Genomic DNA, 20,547 nt, shown 5'->3' on the forward strand with positions numbered 1-20,547 from the left:
TGAGCTGTACTTGGCAATGTCTGAGCTGTACTTGGCAATGTCTGAACTGTACTTGGTAATGTCTGAGCTGTACTTGGCAATGTCTGAGCTGTACTTGGCAATGTCTGAGCTGTACTTGGCAATGTCTGAACTGTACTTGGTAATGTCTGAGCTGTACTTGGCAATGTCTGAGCTGTACTTGACAATGTCTGTGCTGTACTTGGCAATGTCTGAGCTGTACTTGGCAATGTCTGAGCTGTACTTGGCAATGTCTGAACTGTACTTGGTAATGTCTGAGCTGTACTTGTACAGCTGGCAATATTTGAGCTGTAGTTGACAATATTTGAGCTGGCAATTGCTTATACCTGAACTGCAGCTGGCAATATTTGAGCTGTAGTTGGCAATATTTGAGCTGGCAATAGCTTATACCTGAACTGCAGCTGGCAATATTTGAGCTGTAGTTGGCAATATCTAAGCTATAGTTGGCAATATTTGAGCTGGCAATTGCTTATACCTGAACTGCAGCTGGCAATATTTGAGCTGTAGTTGACAATATTTGAGCTGGCATTTGCATATACCTGAACTGCAGCTGGCAATATTTGAGCTGTAGTTGACAATATTTGAGCTGGCAATTGCTTATACCTGAACTGCAGCTGGCAATATTTGAGCTGTAGTTGACAATATTTGAGCTGGCAATTGCCTATACCTGAACTGCAGCTGGCAATATTTGAGCTGTAGTTGACAATATTTCAGCTGGCAATTGCTTATACCTGAACTGCAGCTGGCGATATTTGAGCTGTAGTTGACAATATTTGAGCTGGCATTTGCATATACCTGAACTGCAGCTGGCAATATTTGAGCTGTAGTTGACAATATTTGAGCTGGCAATTGCCTATACCTGAACTGCAGCTGGCAATATTTGAGCTGAAGTTGGCAATATCTAAGCTATAGTTGGCAATATTTGAGCTGGCAATTGCCTATACCTGAACTGCAGCTGGCGATATTTGAGCTGTAGTTGACAATATTTGAGCTGGCATTTGCATATACCTGAACTGCAGCTGGCAATATTTGAGCTATAGTTGGCAATATTTGAGCTGGCAATTGCTATACCTGAACTGCAGCTGGCAATATTTGAGCTATAGCTGGCAATATTTGAGGCAGAGTTGGTATTGTTAGAGCAGCATTTGCCTATACCTGAGTGAGTGACTGAGTATGGTTTTACACCGCTTTTAGCAATATTCCAGTAATATTACGGCGGAGTACACAAGAAATGGGCGGGCTTCACACAATGTACCCATGTCGGAAATGGAACCTGGTTCCTTGGCATGACAAGTGCAGGCTTTAACCACTAGTTTTCCCCACCACCCTGCCTATACCTGAACCGCAGATGGGAATATCTGACCTACATTTGGCATCAGCTGTCGACAGTACCACAGCTGTATCCGACAGTACTACAGCTGTATCTGACAGTACTACAGCTGCATCCTACATTACCACAGCTGCATCCTACAGTACCCCAGCTGCATCCGGTAGTACCACAGCTGTATCGGACAGTACCACAGCTGTATCTGACAGTACTACAGCTGTATCCGACAGTACTACAGCTGCATCCTACAGTACTACAGTTGCATCCTACATTACCACAGCTGCATCCTACAGTACCACAGCTGCATCCGGTAGTACCACAGCTGTATCGGACAGTACCACAGCTGTATCTGACAGTACTACAGCTGCATCCTACATTACCACAGCTGCATCCGGCAGTACCACAGCTGAATCCGGCAGTACCACAGCTGCATTTTGTAACAGTGAACTACCATTGACAATAGTTATGCTACAGTTAGCAATACATGAGCTGCAGTGACAATGTTGCTGCTATAGCATGGACACCTGTGTATACTATATGGTGTGGTGGGTGTGACAATGTTCCTGCAATAGCATGGACACCTGTGTATACTATATGGTGTGGTGGGTGTGACAATGTTCCTGCAATAGCATGGACACCTGTATATACTATATGGTGTGGTCGGTGTGACAATGTTCCTGCAATAGCATGGACACCTGTGTATACTATATGGTGTGGTGGGTGTGACAATGTTGCTGCTATAGCATGGACACCTGTGTATACTATATGGTGTGGTGGGTGTGACAATGTTCCTGCAATAGCATGGACACCTGTGTATACTATATGGTGTGGTCGGTGTGACAATGTTCCTGCAATAGCATGGACACCTGTGTATACTATATGGTGTGGTCAGTGTGACAATGTTCCTGCAATAGCATGGACACCTGTGTATACTATATGGTGTGGTCGGTGTGACAATGTTCCTGCAATAGCATGGACACCTGTGTATACTATATGGTGTGGTGGGTGTGACAATGTTCCTGCAATAGCATGGACACCTGTGTATACTATATGGTGTGGTGGGTGTGACAATGTTCCTGCAATAGCATGGACACCTGTGTATACTATATGGTGTGGTCGGTGTGACAATGTTCCTGCAATAGCATGGACACCTGTGTATACTATATGGTGTGGTCGGTGTGACAATGTTCCTGCAATAGCATGGACACCTGTGTATACTATATGGTGTGGTTGGTGTGACAATGTTCCTGCAATAGCATGGACACCTGTGTATACTATATGGTGTGGTCGGTGTGACAATGTTCCTGCAATAGCATAGACACCTGTGTATACTATATGGTGTGGTCGGTGTGACAATGTTCCTGCAATAGCATGGACACCTGTGTATACTATATGGAGTGGTCGGTGCGACAATGTTCCTGCAATAGCATGGACACCTGTGTATACTATATGGTGTGGTCGGTGTGACAATGTTCCTGCAATAGCATGGACACCTGTGTATACTATATGGTGTGGTGGGTGTGACAATGTTCCTGCTATAGCATTGTCACCTGTGTATACTATATGGTGTGGTGGGTGTGACAATGTTCCTGCAATAGCATTGTCACCTGTGTATACTATATGGTGTGGTGGGTGTGACAATGTTCCTGCAATAGCATGGACACCTGTGTATACTTTATGGTGTGGTCGGTGTGACAATGTTCCTGCAATAGCATGGACACCTGTGTATACTATATGGTGTGGTCGGTGTGACAATGTTCCTGCAATAGCATGGACACCTGTGTATACTATATGGTGTGGTCGGTGTGACAATGTTCCTGCAATAGCATGGACACCTGTGTATACTATATGGTGTGGTGGGTGTGACAATGTTGCTGCTATAGCATGGACACCTGTGTATACTATAAGGTGTGGTGGGTGTGACAATGTTGCTGCAATAGCATGGACACCTGTGTATACTATATGGTGTGGTCGGTGTGACAATGTTCCTGCAATAGCATGGACACCTGTGTATACTATATGGTGTGGTCAGTGTGACAATGTTCCTGCAATAGCATGGACACCTGTGTATACTATATGGTGTGGTCGGTGTGACAATGTTCCTGCAATAGCATGGACACCTGTGTATACTATATGGTGTGGTGGGTGTGACAATGTTCCTGCAATAGCATGGACACCTGTGTATACTATATGGTGTGGTCGGTGTGACAATGTTCCTGCAATAGCATGGACACCTGTGTATACTATATGGTGTGGTCGGTGTGACAATGTTCCTGCAATAGCATGGACACCTGTGTATACTATATGGTGTGGTCGGTGTGACAATGTTCCTGCAATAGCATGGACACCTGTGTATACTATATGGTGTGGTTGGTGTGACAATGTTCCTGCAATAGCATGGACACCTGTGTATACTATATGGTGTGGTCGGTGTGACAATGTTCCTGCAATAGCATAGACACCTGTGTATACTATATGGTGTGGTCGGTGTGACAATGTTCCTGCAATAGCATGGACACCTGTGTATACTATATGGAGTGGTCGGTGCGACAATGTTCCTGCAATAGCATGGACACCTGTGTATACTATATGGTGTGGTCGGTGTGACAATGTTCCTGCAATAGCATGGACACCTGTGTATACTATATGGTGTGGTGGGTGTGACAATGTTCCTGCTATAGCATTGTCACCTGTGTATACTATATGGTGTGGTGGGTGTGACAATGTTCCTGCAATAGCATTGTCACCTGTGTATACTATATGGTGTGGTGGGTGTGACAATGTTCCTGCAATAGCATGGACACCTGTGTATACTTTATGGTGTGGTCGGTGTGACAATGTTCCTGCAATAGCATGGACACCTGTGTATACTATATGGTGTGGTCGGTGTGACAATGTTCCTGCAATAGCATGGACACCTGTGTATACTATATGGTGTGGTCGGTGTGACAATGTTCCTGCAATAGCATGGACACCTGTGTATACTATATGGTGTGGTGGGTGTGACAATGTTGCTGCTATAGCATGGACACCTGTGTATACTATAAGGTGTGGTGGGTGTGACAATGTTGCTGCAATAGCATGGACACCTGTGTATACTATATGGTGTGGTCGGTGTGACAATGTTCCTGCAATAGCATGGACACCTGTGTATACTATATGGTGTGGTCAGTGTGACAATGTTCCTGCAATAGCATGGACACCTGTGTATACTATATGGTGTGGTCGGTGTGACAATGTTCCTGCAATAGCATGGACACCTGTGTATACTATATGGTGTGGTGGGTGTGACAATGTTCCTGCAATAGCATGGACACCTGTGTATACTATATGGTGTGGTGGGTGTGACAATGTTCCTGCAATAGCATGGACACCTGTGTATACTATATGGTGTGGTCGGTGTGACAATGTTCCTGCAATAGCATGGACACCTGTGTATACTATATGGTGTGGTCGGTGTGACAATGTTCCTGCAATAGCATGGACACCTGTGTATACTATATGGTGTGGTTGGTGTGACAATGTTCCTGCAATAGCATGGACACCTGTGTATACTATATGGTGTGGTCGGTGTGACAATGTTCCTGCAATAGCATAGACACCTGTGTATACTATATGGTGTGGTCGGTGTGACAATGTTCCTGCAATAGCATGGACACCTGTGTATACTATATGGAGTGGTCGGTGCGACAATGTTCCTGCAATAGCATGGACACCTGTGTATACTATATGGTGTGGTCGGTGTGACAATGTTCCTGCAATAGCATGGACACCTGTGTATACTATATGGTGTGGTGGGTGTGACAATGTTCCTGCTATAGCATTGTCACCTGTGTATACTATATGGTGTGGTGGGTGTGACAATGTTCCTGCAATAGCATTGTCACCTGTGTATACTATATGGTGTGGTGGGTGTGACAATGTTCCTGCTATAGCATTGTCACCTGTGTATACTATATGGTGTGGTGGGTGTGACAATGTTCCTGCAATAGCATTGTCACCTGTGTATACTATATGGTGTGGTGGGTGTGACAATGTTCCTGCAATAGCATGGACACCTGTGTATACTTTATGGTGTGGTCGGTGTGACAATGTTCCTGCAATAGCATGGACACCTGTGTATACTATATGGTGTGGTCGGTGTGACAATGTTCCTGCAATAGCATGGACACCTGTGTATACTATATGGTGTGGTCGGGTGTGACAATGTTCCTGCAATAGCATGGACACCTGTGTATACTATATGGTGTGGTGGGTGTGACAATGTTGCTGCTATAGCATGGACACCTGTGTATACTATAAGGTGTGGTGGGTGTGACAATGTTGCTGCAATAGCATGGACACCTGTGTATACTATATGGTGTGGTCGGTGTGACAATGTTCCTGCAATAGCATGGACACCTGTGTATACTATATGGTGTGGTCAGTGTGACAATGTTCCTGCAATAGCATGGACACCTGTGTATACTATATGGTGTGGTCGGTGTGACAATGTTCCTGCAATAGCATGGACACCTGTGTATACTATATGGTGTGGTGGGTGTGACAATGTTCCTGCAATAGCATGGACACCTGTGTATACTATATGGTGTGGTGGGTGTGACAATGTTCCTGCAATAGCATGGACACCTGTGTATACTATATGGTGTGGTCGGTGTGACAATGTTCCTGCAATAGCATGGACACCTGTGTATACTATATGGTGTGGTCGGTGTGACAATGTTCCTGCAATAGCATGGACACCTGTGTATACTATATGGTGTGGTTGGTGTGACAATGTTCCTGCAATAGCATGGACACCTGTGTATACTATATGGTGTGGTCGGTGTGACAATGTTCCTGCAATAGCATAGACACCTGTGTATACTATATGGTGTGGTCGGTGTGACAATGTTCCTGCAATAGCATGGACACCTGTGTATACTATATGGAGTGGTCGGTGCGACAATGTTCCTGCAATAGCATGGACACCTGTGTATACTATATGGTGTGGTCGGTGTGACAATGTTCCTGCAATAGCATGGACACCTGTGTATACTATATGGTGTGGTGGGTGTGACAATGTTCCTGCTATAGCATTGTCACCTGTGTATACTATATGGTGTGGTGGGTGTGACAATGTTCCTGCAATAGCATTGTCACCTGTGTATACTATATGGTGTGGTGGGTGTGACAATGTTCCTGCAATAGCATGGACACCTGTGTATACTTTATGGTGTGGTCGGTGTGACAATGTTCCTGCAATAGCATGGACACCTGTGTATACTATATGGTGTGGTCGGTGTGACAATGTTCCTGCAATAGCATGGACACCTGTGTATACTATATGGTGTGGTCGGTGTGACAATGTTCCTGCAATAGCATGGACACCTGTGTATACTATATGGTGTGGTGGGTGTGACAATGTTCCTGCGATAGCATGGACACCTGTGTATACTATATGGTGTGGTGGGTGTGACAATGTTCCTGCAATAGCATGGACACCTGTGTATACTATAAGGTGTGGTCGGTGTGACCAGGAGCTGATAAAACCATGGCTGATGATGGGAACACTAGTCCTTCAGTACAATCACACAGGTAACATCACAGATCACATTCAAAGTGATTTTCAAAAGTGGTCATCCAAGTACAAAAGTAACTGGTGAATGTGTTCACTGTGATAACAAGACAAATGTTGATAAACTTCAGTTGGGCTAAAAAAAACACAAGAATTGGTTCTCAGGCAATGTTTTTTAAAAATATAGTGCGGGCGGGAGGTGTCTTTTTTTTGGGGGGGGGGGGGTTAGTTCAAACTAGTATGTAACCAATAAACAGTTGTGTAATCAGTAAACAATTGTGTACAATCAACCTGGGAAAGGGCCTCTCTACATAAATGTATTCTTTGATGAGTAAAATACTGGAATACAGTATTTGACCACCGTTGGACTTGGAATACTTGAGGATTTTTTCTTTTTTTTTAAAATGGAAATAAAAACGAAAAGTGCGGCGAACTTTATGATGATGCGGAGGGTGCCTGAGAACCAAGACTATTTTTTTTTTAGCCTCAGATTACAAATCTTCATGGTCTACACAATGCTACAAAATTAAAGTCAACAAGAAAATCTGGCTCATTTCACTTTGCTTGTATTTAGTCTAGTATTGACAATAACTAAATCTTTAGGGATTGATTTTGAAACACAAACACAGCATCTGAGTATGAAACAGATTTATTCCATCAGTATTTACTCATAAGGAGTGTTGCCAAGCAACTGCACTCCACTGTTACTTACAGCAAACATGCACAGGGTTTGTCCTCTGCTACACTAAAACATGTTCAAGTCAGTACCAGTCTTACATTCTTGAACAGGAACATAAACCATCAACATGATCGGTAACTATCAGAGAAACAGGACAAAAACAGCTGAAATAAAAATATATAAAACAAAACATTTCCCACGTTGTAAACATGATTCATGATTCATGAAGCAAATGTCATGTTAATAATTTTGGAATTTCCTTTTATGTATAAAAAAACAACTTGCAGTTGGACAAATCACAAGCTAATTGCACCTTCCAACTATTCCCATCCACAACTTCATGAGAGATCTCGCCTCCATGTCAGCTTCAGACAGGACATGACACTTTGTAGCCTGCCACAATCTCATTAAAATCAGACCTCTGTTCTCGCTACTGCTAAACAAAGATCTGAGGACATCCCATTAGGGGTCACGTCAGAACGACCTTTCACCCGACTAGAGGTGTAACGATACGGGAGGGTCGCGATACGATACGTATCGCGATACAGGGGTCGCGATACGATACGTATCACGATACAGTGTTTACTGGTACAAGCTAAGCCAAGTTGATGTCTTTCTGCTATCTAAAAGATGTGACAAGTACAGTTGAAGAAGATATAAGGTGTTTATTTACTGTTATAGCAAATTGTCAGCAATACAGTATGTTTTACTGAAACAACAAACTGGCTTTGAAACTGTTAAACGTATTTCATGGGCGCACCCCCCACCCCCCCCCACCCCCCTTTTATTTTGAAAAAAAACTTCAGTATAAATTACCACCAAAGACAATAAATAGAACTTAATTGTGCACCCCCCCCCCCCCCCCCCCCTTTTCAAAAAAGCTGTATCCGCTCATGTATTTCATTTATTTTCTTGAGTATAGTGCGCACCAATGTATAATGCGCACGTCCCTCTAGCGGGTTCAATATTTTGGAAAAAAAGAAATTTGAATATTATGCGTAGAATAAAATTACACAGTACCCCTTCAGCGAAGTCCGGCAAACGAACGGGTGATGAGAAACTTCGTCAGTACAAATTCGAAATTTGAGATAAAAAATCACCAGACATGTTGATTTACCGTTGATTCGGTCAAGAAACACCCAATGATATAACTTTACAGTATTTTAATGCAAGGATCGGCAAAAGTTGTATCTGAAACTATTTTTTTATCAGGAATAATATATTCCAATATATTGTTTATTTAGATGCAGCTTTTACTAAACATATTTAAAATAATAATAATAACCCTAAGCGAAGCAGCTGATCGCTATTGCCGGGTATTATGTTTTACATGGAACCAGTCTGACCAGTCACGGTCAAGGCTCCCGTGCACGTGATCGCGTGATCGCGAGAATTACGTGTTGACATAGAATCGTCCAACAAAAACAAATCTGACTTTTAACGAATCAAAGTATGGCATTTATGATATATGTATCCATTCTCTGTCAACTAAAATTCCTTTCAAGGCGTCAATAGCGGTAATCTGACCGTGGTTGCAGTTAATAACGGTGAGTTGTGCGATCTTCCGATCGCTTCACACATGATTACGCGGAAAGTAATTAAAACAATATTAAAAGGAATTTTGAATAGAATTAATGGAATAAGTTACAAACATGAGTCCAGATATACAAAGAACACTTTTTTTATAGCCAGTCAGTGTAATTACATGAATAATTTGCGAACTTCAGTATGGATTTGTTGACATGGTATTTCCAGTGTTACGTGCTCACGGTAACGTCTTTCCATGGGGGAAAAAACATCAAAACTCATTAATTCGTGTCTAATGCGCAACCCCTTCTACACAGCTGTGTTTTTTGGAGAAAAAAAGTGCGCACTATACTCAAGTAAATACGGTAGGTAAAACTGTGTTATGAAAATATCGTATGTATCGCGATACATGCTTTCCAAATGGATGCATCGTATCGTGGGCTGTGCATCGGGATACAATACTGTATCGCCGTATCATTACACCACTACACCCGACCAATCAGAGCATCGCTTACCAGATTATGAAAGTGACAGTCGGAATGTGATATCTGATCATGCAGCCTCGAAAACTTTAACTCCGAATGATAGTTACGGGCTTCACGACTGTATCCATACAATCTAGACTATCTATTAGCCATTCCAGAATGTTCTTTTGTTCAGGTTTCAAATTTGTAATCGAGAATTTGTCAAAATATGTTTCGAAGCGTAGTCACCACTTTGAAATTAGTGCCGTAAAGCACGAGAAAGCTGCCTTCTGATTGGTCGGTCAAAGTTGGCGCAAGGTCGGTCTGACGTGACCCTAATGGGATGTCCTCAAATCTTTGTTTAGCGGTAGCAAGAACTAAGATCTGATTTTAATGAGATTGTAGGCTGCCACAACATACAAGGGCCCCTGTTCAGATAACGTATTACATCGATGTGGCTGCAATTTGATACAGTAGCTACAAATACTGCCCAGTAACTATGACATATCGATGTAAAAAAATATCTCATATCCGTAAGTACTATCACAATGGCTGTAGGTATGCCACACATCAACAATTCAATGTTCCCCCAGTCTCAAGACATTCCAGCTTCAAATACTCCCAACTGTCTCAGAACACTCTTTTAGCCATCAGTGCAACTCATGTCCTATGTATACAGTATGGTGTTGGGGTTTCAGATGGACGTCGGTCACAGGTCATTGACTGATAAAATTTCAAATTGACAGATGGTTTGTTTAAATAGTCGGACTTTTGACCGATAGAAATGCTAAGCAAGGTCTCACACTTCATAATTTCATAATTGAAAAATAAATAGTAAGGATTAGTCCTACTTACAAGTTACAGTATAGATTCAATAAAACAAGGCACAGCCATTAAAAATCTAGTTGAAATTCTGAGCATCGCATGTCTTTGCATCGTACGTTCTGTATCATAGGGAAACACTGTCTCGAGCTATAGTGACTTTGTCAAATGCTTTTTTTATTGCCATTGGATCCCGAACAGTATTGCATTGATTTGACTTGTTCTTCCATCATTTTTGTTGATTTGACTTGTTGACTTTTGCCATTGACCTATTACGTTTCCTGGGTCCAAGTCATTGACCTATATACAGATTTTTGTGTCAAAATCACTGTGGTGTTAGGGTAAGGCTAATTTTTAGCGCATTACCATTTGCGAAGCCTGAGGTCTGCCATTAACTGCTTGACCATGGTGGATAGTTGAACATGGTGGATGCTGTGGCTTATGAACTGAAAAAAGCATCCTGTTATACGGATAGAATTTGCCCAAAGCATGTCAACTAAAACAATCCAATAAAATAAAAAAAAGTGTAGGACAAGAGGAACACAACAGGTCAGTGTGACACTGGTCTTGTTTGACACTTGTCTTTTATTCTGCCAACAATGAATGACAATTTTGTGACAAGTGTCTTTAGGCACAATGAGGGCATTATCATATTACAGCGGCCACAAAACAGCCTCATAACTAGACTTACCTCTAGTCCCAGAAATAGAGTAATATTATTTAAAATATAAATCTACAAAATATAAAATAAAATCTTAATGGAGACCAGAACAATGCTTAGAGTTGAGGTAATCTAGACTTGCCAAACCATTCTTGACTTAAGTTGGATTCCTTTCTTAATTTATTCTTCGGATCTAGGAGACTGACTACCGGTACCTAATAGCTTGCAGGCCATTTTATGATGCTTCTATCCATTTTAGCTATAACCTATCCAAGAACCACAGTACACTTCACACGGTTTTGCCATCATATTACTTTCACATTCTGTACAAGTTTGATACTGCGCACAAGACTTCCTGTGACCTTCCTGATAGCTTGCAGGCCATTTTATGAAGCTTCTGTCCATTTTAGCTAAAACATATCCTGGAACCACAGAATACTTCACACAGTTTTACCATCATATTACTTTCACATTCTGTATGAGAAGCTGAGTTTGGTACTGGGCACATGACTTCCTGTGGGCTAACAGCCCAGTCCTATACTTATAGGTCTTGCCACATGGACACTCGAAGGTCAGGTTATCATGGATAGCCTCCTTATGATAGTTGAGGGCACATGGGTCACTAAAGGCCTTGTCACACTGGGGGCAGGGGAACTGTTTCCTGGGGGTGATTCTGAATGGGGGCCGCTGCATGTAGGAGATATCCCCCTGGTTCAACACCATAACCGGGGGAACTCTCTGTTGCAGGGGCCTGGTCGGGACTAACGGGAAATCGGCCATTGTTTGGTTCAATCTCTCCCTATGGTCCCGATAACCTGAAAGCAACAAAAAACCAGGACTGGAGATCTTGAACCAATGGCATCAACGGAAATAACCCTAGGAATGGCATCAACGGAAATAAACCTAGGAATGGCATCAACGGAAATAAACCTAGCAATGGCATCAACGGAAATAACCCTAGCAATGGCATCAACGGAAATAACCCTAGCAATGGCATCAACGGAAATAACCCTAGCAATGGCATCAACGGAAATAAACCCAGCAATGGCATCAACGGAAATAAACCTAGCAATGGCATCAACGGAAATAAACCTAGGAATGGCATCAATGGAAATATCCCTAGCAATGGCATCAACGGAAATAACCCTAGCAATGGCATCAACGGAAATAAACCCAGCAATGGCATCAACGGAAATAACCCCAGCAATGGCATCAACGGAAATAACCCTAGCAATGGCATCAACGGAAATAACCCTAGGAATGGCATGAACAGACATAACCCAAGGAATGGCATCAACGGAAATAACCCTAGGAATGGCATCAACGGAAATAACCCTAGGAATGGCATCAACAGAAATAAACTTAAATATGGGAATACGGAAATAACCCTAGGAATGGCATCAACAGAAATAAACTTAAATATGGGAATACGGAAATAACCAGGCTAGCATTAAATAAACCTTGGCAACTAATAGGGCCATTATGAAAATCTTTTCCACCAACAAACATCTCTTGGATTAAGCAACAGAAAAAATCTCCTTCACTTCTGCCCAACAAATTACTGATACTGAAAAAGCTCATAAATAAATAGTAAAACAAATATCATTAAAGAAGAAATACAAAAAAAACTCACATTATTTGGTATACAGACTGTTCTTAAGCATGTCAAGGATGCCAGCTGATCTGTATTTTGAATATTGAACTATAAAAATATTTCAACACATGGATAATAAGTTCATCCATAATAAAACATAGTATCTCTGGTCGTGTGCACATACTTTGGCAAATCAATAAAAATCTGTGCATTTACAAATCTTCCCATTGATCATGTTGATGATGCAGCCCATGCTTGTTGTAAAAGGCAACTATGCTTGTCATAAGAGACAACTAACGGGATCGGCTTGGTCAGGCTCTCTGACTTGGTTGATGCATGTCATCTTATCCCAATTGTGTGGATTGATGCTCATGATATCTATCACTGGATTGTCTGGTCCAGATTGCCGTTATATAGATGGAGTATACATAGAGACTCAGGGACACACAGGAAACAAAGAATATAATCTGTGTTTCTGTGTCCAGACTCAACCTTATCTGAAGCACCTGACCCTACACATATTTTCTGGAGTTGCACCACAGCTTTCACCCAACACCCTGGCATGTCTGTATTCTATGCCACTTGCATTACTGTGTTGGGCTTCACTATAGACAAACCCTTCATTATCTCCATTAGAAACAAGGATTCTGGTGACATTCTGCAAATTAGCTTTCTTGTAAAACACCAAAATGACCATCTACCGTATATTTGATTTTGCCGACATGGGAAACATAATTTTGATTCCTGATATGTTTGGGGGTATGGGTGGCCCAGTCGTCTAAGGCCCCGCCCTTGGGAACGCCAGAAATCTATGATTGTGGGTTTGAAACCTGGTTCGCCCCGATTATGTTTCTAGGTTTGTCAGCACCATACCCGTGATCGTAGGTTTCACTGGAGTGGTAAACGTCTGAGACCTGCATCACTTCTGGCTTTCCTCCCACATTAAGCTGATATAACTAGAATAATGTTAAAAGCGGCATTAAACCCAACTCACCCACTCCTTAAATGTTATCACCATTCGTGCTAGGAAACGTTTCAGGCAAATCGTCTCTATAAATATTGTCCATCTATAAACAGTTCTTCTCTCATACCATGATACGGCATCACAATGTTGGAGAAAAGTCCCAAATGGCACATGGCATGACCAAACTGAAAATGCTATGACCAGGTACCTTGGTGCATGGGATGATGACCCCCTTGGCCTCGGTGGGTCATCAAAGGCTGCATTACACTGGTTTAGAAGCTGGACAACTCTTCATGTGAAACACTAAGCTGGTTCTGTACTTGTAAACCTTGCCACACGGGCACTGGAACTTAATTTTATCGTGGATGGCTTCTCTGTGATAGTTAAGGCCACAGCTATCACCAAACACTTTGTCGCACTGCTGACATGCATACTGCTTTGTCTTTCTCCCAGCGCTACTCTGACTATGTCTCTTTGTATTACTAGGAAATCCACGTCTGTGGAGATAGTTTGAAGCTGTCATTGCTGGTAGTGGTGACTGATCACTACATGAATCTAGAAATGAATTTGCCTGCCTCTCTGAATATTCAGTTGTTGGATAATCTGAAAGGAACAAAAGTATGATCTAAATTTCAGATCGAGGAATATTTTTGTAAATGTATTTGAATGCCACGAATCATGAAAACACTTGTGAATTTTTTAACAAAATCAATGCCAAGAGTTAAATTGTCATTATTACAATTTTGGATTACCAACAACTATTAGGGAATAGCAGCTAATTCTCTTTGAGTCACATATTGTCATGGGACTTTGGGATACCCTGTACTTTAGTAAATACTTTGTCAAACCCATTGTCAACAAGGCAAAAAGTGAGCAGGGCTCACTATTACTCCCCCCGACCTCGACTCCAACATATTTTTAAGTTCAACAAATGAAAAAGAAATCATATTCTTTTTCAGAAAATACACATATCAAAATCAAACTTTGCCCTGCACCTCTCCTATTGGCATACATACGGTACGCCCAATTGGAAAAGAATCCATGAGGCAGTTTTCAAGAAGAAAATAATTCTAAATTCAAAACATGAAAAAAATCATATTTTTTTCAGAAAATACATATACCACAATTAAACTTTGCATACCTCTTCTTTTAGTATGGAAATTGTTACCTTAATTTGGAAAGAATCCATGCAGTAGTTTTCAAGTAAAAGGTCGCAAAAGTGTTCCAAGTCAAATAATGAAAATTAGCTGTATTTTTCAGAAAATCCAAACATTGAAAACAAACTTGCATTGCACCTCTCTACTGGCATATAATGTAATTACCTTTAATTTATAAATAGGTCGCACAAAATTATACGGATGGAACTCCTTGATATAACTATATATTTCCCCGCCCTTTTAAGTCAAGGGTATAACATGGTATAATAAGAAACTCTTACATTTGGAGTGAGTGAGTGAGTGATTGGTTTGAACAGTATGTTGCATGTCAGCTAAGGGTGTGAGGAAGCCCGAAGTGATACAGGTCTTAGACATTTACCAATGAAACCCATTAGCATGGGTATGGTGCTGACAAACCTAGAAACATAATCTTAGGTTTCTGGCATGATTTAGGGATGAAATCTGCAGAATGGATTGTGACACCTTTGTGGATAACTGCTGGTTTTGTTTGTTTGTTTGTTTGTAGTTTAAAGCTGCACTCCACGCAATTGGGATACAACGACATGCATCAACCAAGTCAGCGAGCCTGACCACCAGACCCCGTTAGTCGCCTCTTACGACAAGCATAGTCCCTTTTACGGCAAGCATGGGTTACTGAAGACCTATTCTACCCCGGATCTTTACGGGTCAGATAACTGCTGGTGGTTCATGAGTTCATGAGTGAGTGAGTTCATGAGTGAGTGAGTTCATGAGTGAGTTCATGAGTTCATGAGTGAGTGAGTTCATGAGTGAGTGAGTGAGTGAGTGAGTGAGTGAGTTGGGTTTAACTCCGCTTTTAACATTATTCCAGTTATATCACGGCGTGTCAGCTTAATGTGGGAGGAAAGCCCGAAGTGATGCAGGTCTCAGACGTTTACCACTTCGGTGAAACCCACGAGCACAGGTATGGTGCTGACAAACCTAGAAACATAATCGGGGCGAACCGGGATTCGAACCCAAAATCATAGGTTTCTGGCGTGCCTAAGGGACGCAACTCTGCACAGCGAATCGTGGCGCCTTAGACGACTGGGCCACCCATGCTCCCTGGTGGTTCATGAAGTTTGACACAAAGCCTTCAAATTGTTTCTTTAACTTGGTTGTAGTAGCATATATGGTCATGGGAGAACTTGCAGCTTGTACCCACTATACCCGCCGCTAACAACACATGCAACAGACTCATCATGACTGTGATTACAACAAGAATTCCTATATGGTCAAATTGTCCTGTGTGACAAGAAACATGCTCATGTGTCAATGCCGGAAAGTTGAGAATAAGGTAAGTTACAGTGAGAAAAGAGTTCCTTCCATCAATACACTTATGTATGTGCCCAAGTTCAAATCAAAGGCAGCGTTAGAAATTGGCACCAGTCCTGTAGTCCTTACCAAACTGCCCAATAGTAAAGGTATCCTAAGGGCTAGTAGAAATTGGCCCATTTTAAGGGTTTTGCTATATGTTATCATTATAAGGACTAGCAGACAAAAACTGTTAGTTTCTAACCCTGAAAGGTAAGGAGACTTAACGAAGTTTAAGAAGCAGATTCTTGCACTGGAGTGAGTGAGTGAGTGAGTATGGTTTTACGCTGCTTTTAGCAATATTTCAGCAATATCACGGCGGGGGACACCAGAAATGGGCTTCACACATTGTACCCATGTCGGGAATCGAACCCGGGTCTTCGGCGTGACGAGCGAACGATTTAACCACTAGGCTACCCGACCGCCCCTCTTGCACTGGAGAACACAAGGTGCAGCTATTCCGTAACACAACAAATCATGTCAGTCGTGTAACCATTCTGGGAATACATGGGCTAAGACTTCACATAACTTGCTGTCTCTCAAAGCAGTGTTCTCACTGGCTCATGTAACTGCCAGTCCTGGTGGGCTGGCAACTCTAAAAATTACCAGTCCCCCCTAATTTTTGTCAGTCCCAATGTTCAACCAATAAAAAAATGTATGAAAATTACCTGGTTTTAATCATTTTAACATCATGTTCAATGCAATGACGTTGTCTCTGAAGTAATGATACACAATATTCACACAAGTCACAAGTTTCTCCTTATTTTATTTTTTTCAATATTTCTAAAATATATATTTAACCTCGAAGCAAAGTGAAATGTTATTTCCTTGCACTATAAATAACTAAGGGGAAAACCCGATGGCAACAGACAAGCCGACTGTTTGAAAAATATACTTATTTCAATATGGGCAGGGTATGAAACTCCCAAAAATTTCAGCCAGACCACAGGACTGGCTAGCTGAAATACTTGCCAGCCCTGACCAAAACCTGCCTGCCCACAATAATCATATGTTTCTCAGGATAATTTAATTAAAAATATGAAAAAATGATTGCTTGTAGCATAAGCGCATCGCTAAATGTTAGGTTGTCTAAAAGCTAACGGGGTTTCTTTTTGGTTACATTTTATCATTCATCTTTCCATGTGAATTAATGCTTATCACCAGGAAATATTTAGAATATTTTCACCTATGAAATATAACCCGACCGTCGGGCAGGGGTATTTGAAAATCTGGCAGCCCGAGTTGTAATCAACCCGTCTCGGACGGTCGGGCAGGCAGGTATTTCGAACGCTGATATGGGTCATGTTTTGTTCAACAACAAAGTTTGTTCAACTTTATTTGCTGGTCCACAGGGACTGGCAATCACATGACTTACCAGTCCAAGCCATATTTTATAGATAAAAACTGGTAATTAGCAGTAAACGTGAACACTGTCAAAGATCTAATGGAGTTGTTGTATTGTGTCAACCTTTACACCGTGCATACCAACCAGCAGAGCAACCAACTTAACCAAGAAAACACAATCTTGGCTTACCATGGTTACTATGGCCACATAGCAGTAGTTTTAGAGGACGGCCAACCCTTCAATGCAAACATGATAAGACTGCCGGACAACATCTGTTTTAAATGTTCTACGTGTTTTAGGATATCTCAGAAACTCTCTACCCAGGCCACAGTTGAATCAGGAAGCCAGTGTGTGGACTTACCTTGTGATGCCAGGAACCACGCCCCCTTCATCGCTGCACTGGCACTGGCTGGGTCATTGTTTTACTTGACAGTGATGGTTATCAAAATGGTTCGAGAATGTGTACAATGAGTGGGAAATGCATGTGAGAATAATGTTTTACACAATCATGTGATCTTGGATACATAGCAAAGACAAGCAATTATTCAGGGCTCAATTTAAGGAACTTGACTTGTAATGCAAAAGGTGCACATTGACGTGAAAACCAATTAGCACCAAACAAAACAAGGTTGCACCCTGGTCCCATTAATTCAAAGTTGAAAGTGACCGGTCTGGTCTACTGCCAGTCACATCAATTAATGATACATTGCTGTAAAATGTAATAAGAACGTGCACATAATCTTGAAGTACCCACGGATTGATGACGTCAAGCCTAAGAACGCATGACAAATTACACGTCACGCAGGGATCAGTGAAGTAGTATGGCTAATGAATTTTAGAGGTGTTCAAAGATTGATTTGTGTTGATAAGTAAGATTCAGTCAGACACAAAAAGAGAAATATTTTGACATGCACTTGGAGCATGTAGTTATTAATTATCAGGTTGCATTTTTCAATAATAGGTTGCACTTGTTGAGCTCTGTGATTTTTGGCCTGGAATTTGTTACAACACTGGGCAAGTTACTGATGAGAGTTGACCATGAGTCAGTGGTCAGCTGATGGTAAGTATGTAGTAAGTATATCCAGTAGGCACTATAGCCTTATGTTCCACATATAAGTAACCACCCCACAACATAAGTAGTGAGTGAGTGAGTTGGGTTTAACCCTGCTTTTAACGTTATTCCAGTTATATCATGGCGTGTCAGCTTAATGTGGGAGGAAAGCCCGAAGTGATGAAGGTCTCAGAGGCTTACCACTTCGGTGAAACCCATGAGCATGGGTATGGCGCTGACAAACCTAGAAACATAATCGGGGCAAACCAGGATTTGGACCCACAATCATAGGTTTCTGGCGTGCCCAAGGGATGCAACTCTGCACAGCGAATCGCCACCCGTGCCCCCCACAACATAAGTAAGATGTACTGGTGCTCATGCATAAGCCCTTTTTAAGTCAAATAATCTAACATTGGTTTACAGTCGACTTTGCTCTAAGCTTGCTTTGTGAGGAAACTTGTGCTGTGGCAGTTCCAACAAATGATTACGTTTCTAACAATACGTTACATCTTAAATGATCCCAGGGTGATTATCATGATTATTATATTCAATGATATTGGCTGTGTTTCCTCAGATTATGATGCTTATCTTACGCATTACTCAGCACAATTCAAATAAACAAATTCAAGCCACACCACTGCAGCCTGTCAATTGTCAAGGTTGGCAAAACAGGGGTTGATAGCATGAGCAACAATCCACATTATGTGGTAACCATGTTGTTTTTTGGCTACACAATCTACCACATTATAACCAACACTTTTATCAACAGATAATAAAAGCTGTGATTAAATGGGACCTCTATTGGCGTGGAATCATCGCCAGACAGATTAGTAGAGAAAAATTGATAAAACAATCAACTTGACGATAACAATGACAAGAACAAGAAGAACGATAAGGACATCCAGGAGACACTTCAAATATCCAGTACACTCAAATACAGTATCTACGAACATATCCATACACTGAAAAACATGTGCTATAAAAATCATGTTATCATGTTTGTTATGGTAAATGTTCTGTATTAGAAATAAACATTGTATTTAGCAAGCCTTGGTGAGAAAGCTACCCATTATATGATAAATCATGTCACATGAGTCTCAAAGTCAAGTTGGAAACGGTGACATAATTTCTTTCCAGCTTGCCATCCTTGTCAGTTTTCCAATCAAAGTATACCTTTGTCATGCCTGTAGTCATGGTAACTCTGGTAGTATCATCATAATAGGAGCATGTGTTACACACCTCCTGTAGCTTCCTGCCTGCCAATCAGTGAAAGTTCTCACTTCAACATGTTCAAAGTGACTGAGTGAGTTGAGTTTAACGCCACTTCTAAGACTATTCCAGTTATATCAAGGCGTGTCAGGTTAGTGTGGGAAGAAGGCCCAAAGCAATGTAGGTCTCAGACATTTACCACATTGGTGAGTGAGTGAGTGAGTATGGCTTTACGCCGCTTATAGCGATATTCCAGCAATATCATGGCGGTGGACACCAGAAATGGGCTTCACACATTGTACCCATGCCGGGAATCGAACTCAGGTCTTCGGCGTGACGAGCGAATACTTTAACCACTCGGCTACCCGACCGCCCCTTTTACCACATTGGTGAAAACCACAAGTATGGATAAGGTGCTGACAAACCCAGAAACATATAATCAGGACGAACTGGGATTTGAACCCAGTCACCATTTCTCTATACCTCTGCACAGTGAATTGCAGTGCCTTACTGGGCCACACATGTCCATACATGCTGGTTTTCAGAGGCAACCAACAGGATCATGTGGTCGGGCTCGTTGACTTGGTTGATGCTTGTCATTGATTGCCAGTTGCGTAGATTGATGCTCATGATGTCAATCACTCAACAATTTACAGACTGCCTTCATACAGCTGGACTATAGCTGTGAGTGGCGTTAAACAACAAACAAACCAAGAAAACTTGCAACATCTTCGATCAACAATTTCCCTGATGTTTCAATGAGAAATGAGGCAAAATAACCATTTTTAATATCTAGTCATAACATTCATTATTCAGATACAAAAAGAGTGAGTGAGTTGG

General features: G+C 41.7%; 1 protein-coding gene across 10 annotated transcripts in view; it reads right to left on the reverse strand.

Moving 5' to 3' along the window:
- LOC124116950 (protein glass-like) overlaps window positions 1-20,547 on the reverse strand; it is a 55,057-nt gene that overhangs the window by 29,681 nt on the left and 4,829 nt on the right. Inside the window, exons 2-3 of one of the 10 annotated variants that reach the window (XR_006858206.2) lie at window positions 13,822-14,216; window positions 9,863-11,870 (exon numbers count right to left, since the gene is read on the reverse strand). The exons of 7 other annotated variants lie outside the window; for them this stretch is intronic. Coding sequence is in view for 2 of the 3 variants with exons in the window: in XM_046478606.2 (XP_046334562.1) it covers window positions 11,512-11,870 (359 nt within the window). In the remaining variant the exon portion in view is untranslated. Of the gene's footprint in view, window positions 1-9,862; window positions 11,871-13,603; window positions 14,217-20,547 lie in introns of those variants that run through there. 2 more of the 10 variants (XM_046478606.2, XM_048390656.1) reach the window with 2 other exon arrangements.

This window comes from Haliotis rufescens, unplaced genomic scaffold (assembly GCF_023055435.1).
Source record: "Haliotis rufescens isolate VD_foot unplaced genomic scaffold, xgHalRufe1.0.p SCAF_9, whole genome shotgun sequence".
Taxonomy (NCBI): Eukaryota; Metazoa; Mollusca; class Gastropoda; order Lepetellida; family Haliotidae; genus Haliotis; species Haliotis rufescens.